The 3,260-nt window shown below is 31.2% G+C and overlaps 1 protein-coding gene across 1 annotated transcript; it reads right to left on the reverse strand.

Moving 5' to 3' along the window:
- Nucleotides 1–1,005: 1,005 nt before the first annotated feature.
- On the reverse strand, nucleotides 1,006–2,778 carry LOC110672503 (cytochrome P450 71AP13-like). The gene is made up of 2 exons (XM_021835296.2): nucleotides 1,837–2,778; nucleotides 1,006–1,732 (listed from the first exon to the last, which is right to left on the reverse strand). Exons 1-2 carry the CDS (start codon nucleotides 2,746–2,748, stop codon nucleotides 1,121–1,123), a joined length of 1,524 nt encoding a protein of 507 aa, XP_021690988.2. The 5' UTR covers nucleotides 2,749–2,778; the 3' UTR covers nucleotides 1,006–1,120.
- Nucleotides 2,779–3,260: the final 482 nt, after the last annotated feature.

Below are 3,260 nucleotides of genomic sequence, written 5' to 3' on the forward strand. Positions count from 1 at the left end.
TAAAATATTCTTTTATGCTTTTTAGGAAAGTAAAAGATAATATTTAATTTGAGAGTTATTAAATTTGTTTTAATATAATATTAAATTTATAATAATTGCATTTTTAATTATAAATATATATATATTCTTTAAAATTTAAAAAATTAATTATAATTTTATAAATTCTACAATTTTATAAAATAATATTTTTTATTATAGTTAATTAACTTATAAATAGCTTTAATTTCAATTTTGACATAATTGCAAAAAAAAAAATCAAATAAACTTCTTTTTCTTACTGTTTTGGTCTATTATATATATATATATATATATATATATATATATATATATATATATATATATATAATATTTTTAATTTTAGTGTGAATTATCAACCTTTAATTGAAAAAATTAAAGTGAACTTTTATTATCAACTTAAACTAATATATTAAAAAAAAAAGAAAAATTTATAATAGAAAAAAAAATGAAAGTAAAAAAAAAAAAACTTGTCCATTATCTGATCATCAGTTCTAGTCTAGTCTAGAAAAGTGATGTTGAAAATGTAAACGTAATTAAGAAAAAAAAAATGTACAGGCATTCATAATAACCAATTGAACAAAAGATACATAGGGGCAAAGGATACATAAGGGCACAGGATTACTTTCACTGTTCTTAAGCACAGTGAAAGCGTGCTCTCTCTTATATATATATATATATATATATATATATATATATATAATTTTTTAAACCAAATATATTCAATTTGATTTAAGATTTTTGGCAATGCGTCTATACGAATATTAAGATTTAAGATTTTTTTTTTTTCCACTCATTACGTAATATAAGGTTACCTTAATGGTGAATGGAAAACTAATTACGTAATATAAGGTTACCTTAATAGTGAATGGAAAACTAAGTTAGAAGTCTTCCACAACATCAAGGAACAGAGATAGATGTCATGATCATTTCTTTATCCTTGTGATGGTTAAATTTGGACAAATTTCACTGTAATGTGAATCATTAGCATCGATAAAGATAAGTCACTTCTTTATTTATGCATTCGAAAACTTGCATAGCGTGTCTTCAGTTCTTATAATATTTTACAAGAAGAAGAATCGCCATAGTCTTCTTTTTTTCTGCCTTACTGGAAGTGTGGTTTGGCAATGACGTGCAGGGGAACTGTCCTGTGCATCGAGATGCCAAAAGCTTCAGTATTATCTATATCACCAGCTTTTATTCCAGGAGGAAGTTCCCAATCAAAGCTGTGGAGAAGTTGGGCTAAAGCAAGCTCAACGGTTGCTGTTGCAAATGTAATAGCTGGGCAGCTTCTTCTACCAGCACCAAAAGGTATCAATTCAAAATCCTGCCCTTTGAAATCTACACTGCTCCCCATAAATCTTTCTGGTTGAAATATTTCTGGATTTTCCCATTGTTCTGGATCCCTTCCCATTGCCCAGGCATTGACATAAATTCGTGTTTTGGCTGGGATATTGTACCCATCAATCATAACATCTTCCAAGGATTCTCTTGGGACTAAAACTGGGACAGGAGGATGTAATCGGAAGTTCTCTTTCATCACAGCTTTCATATAGTGAAATTGAGGCAGATCACTCTCTTGCACAACTTTTCTCTCCCCAACAATGCTTCTTATTTCAGCTTGTGCTTTTTCCATGACACTGGGATTCATGATCAGCTCTGTCATTGTCCAATCAAGCGTTATGAAAATTGTATCAGTTCCAGCACCAAACATCTCCTGCAACAACATACCAATTACTAATTGTAATTAATTTTCTTTTAAATGACTCATCTAACAGCAAAATTGGGAGTAAATCAAGAAATCTGAATCAGTTCACTGACCAGGATCACAGCTTTAACGTTATCAGGCGTACTATCAGAAGACCCATTCTTCTGTATATCAAGTAAGACATCTACAAGGTCCTTCTGCTCCTCTGGCTTTCCCTCGGAATTATTACGGTGTTCATTAATGACCCCATCCAAGAACTGATCGAAACGTCTGTAGGTGTTGATTAGTTTAGACTTCATTCCTGTTAAGCTGTGCACAAATTCCATGGAAGGAAAATAGTCTCCAAGACTGAATCCTCCAAGCAGCGCTTGGTAATCGTCAAGCATCTTCTGGAAGCCGTGCCGATCATACTCCCCTCCTCGTGAGAAGTCCCTTCCAAGAGCCACCCTACAAAGGACATCATTGGCATATAGTTCAATAATCTTGCTAAGATTGTTGGTGGCAGGATAAGACTCTCCAATCCGAGCAACCAAACGAGCAACTTCTTCTTTTCTGACATGGCCAAATGATTGGACTCGCTTGGCACTGAGTAGCTCCAGTATGCAAATTTTCCTAATATTCCTCCAGTAGGCACCGTAAGGGGCGAAGGCAATATCAGTGCAATCGTAGAATAGGTATTTGGCTGAATATAGTTGAGGACGGCTACAGAATGCAAGATCATGGGTTTTGAGCACTTGCTTAGCCAAATTAGCGGAAGAAATCACAACAGTTCGGATCTCACCAAGCTGTAAGAATATGATTGGACCATACTTACGAGCCAACCGGTGGAGAGATAGGTGAGGCATGTTACCCAGCTGGTGAAGGTTGCCAATGATGGGCAACTTTCCAGGCCCTGGTGGGAGATTGAGGTGTTTTTTCCTTTGTTTTTCCTTCAGTAGAAACCTGAGGACCACTGCTACAAAGATGGTTGCTAAAATCAAGGAAGGCTCGAAGCCTAATTCCTTCGGCCATTGATGGAGAGCCATTGAAGTTGGCTTGAACAAATATCATAGATTCTATGCGGGCAGGTAGATTTTATATTGAAAAAAAAAAACCAAATATGTCCATCTATTTTCAATAAAAAGTTAAATAACTCTAAAATTAGGTGAGTCAAAAAAGTTATCATCTAATAAAATATAAGTTTTTTTAATTTTTAAATATTAAAAAAATTTTATTATTTAATTAAAATAAAATTTTCAAAAAAAAAATTGAAAGAAATATCAACAAAAATTATTTAATGTTAAAATTATTATTTTTAATAAAAACAATATTTTAATATTATAAAAATAATATTTTTTTAACTAAAAAATATATTAACTTATTTAATAATAATAATAATTTAATTTTGACCTTATTTGATCATATGAAACAAGAAGGGTTTATTTGATCTTTTTTCATTTTATATTATAGATTTACATAGAATTACTTAAAAAAAAAAAGTTGAATATATTATTTTATACCTGAATTTTATTAAAAAAAAAAAAATTTTATGACACCT

Source organism: Hevea brasiliensis, chromosome 17 (genome assembly GCF_030052815.1).
Source record: "Hevea brasiliensis isolate MT/VB/25A 57/8 chromosome 17, ASM3005281v1, whole genome shotgun sequence".
Taxonomy (NCBI): domain Eukaryota; kingdom Viridiplantae; phylum Streptophyta; class Magnoliopsida; order Malpighiales; family Euphorbiaceae; genus Hevea; species Hevea brasiliensis.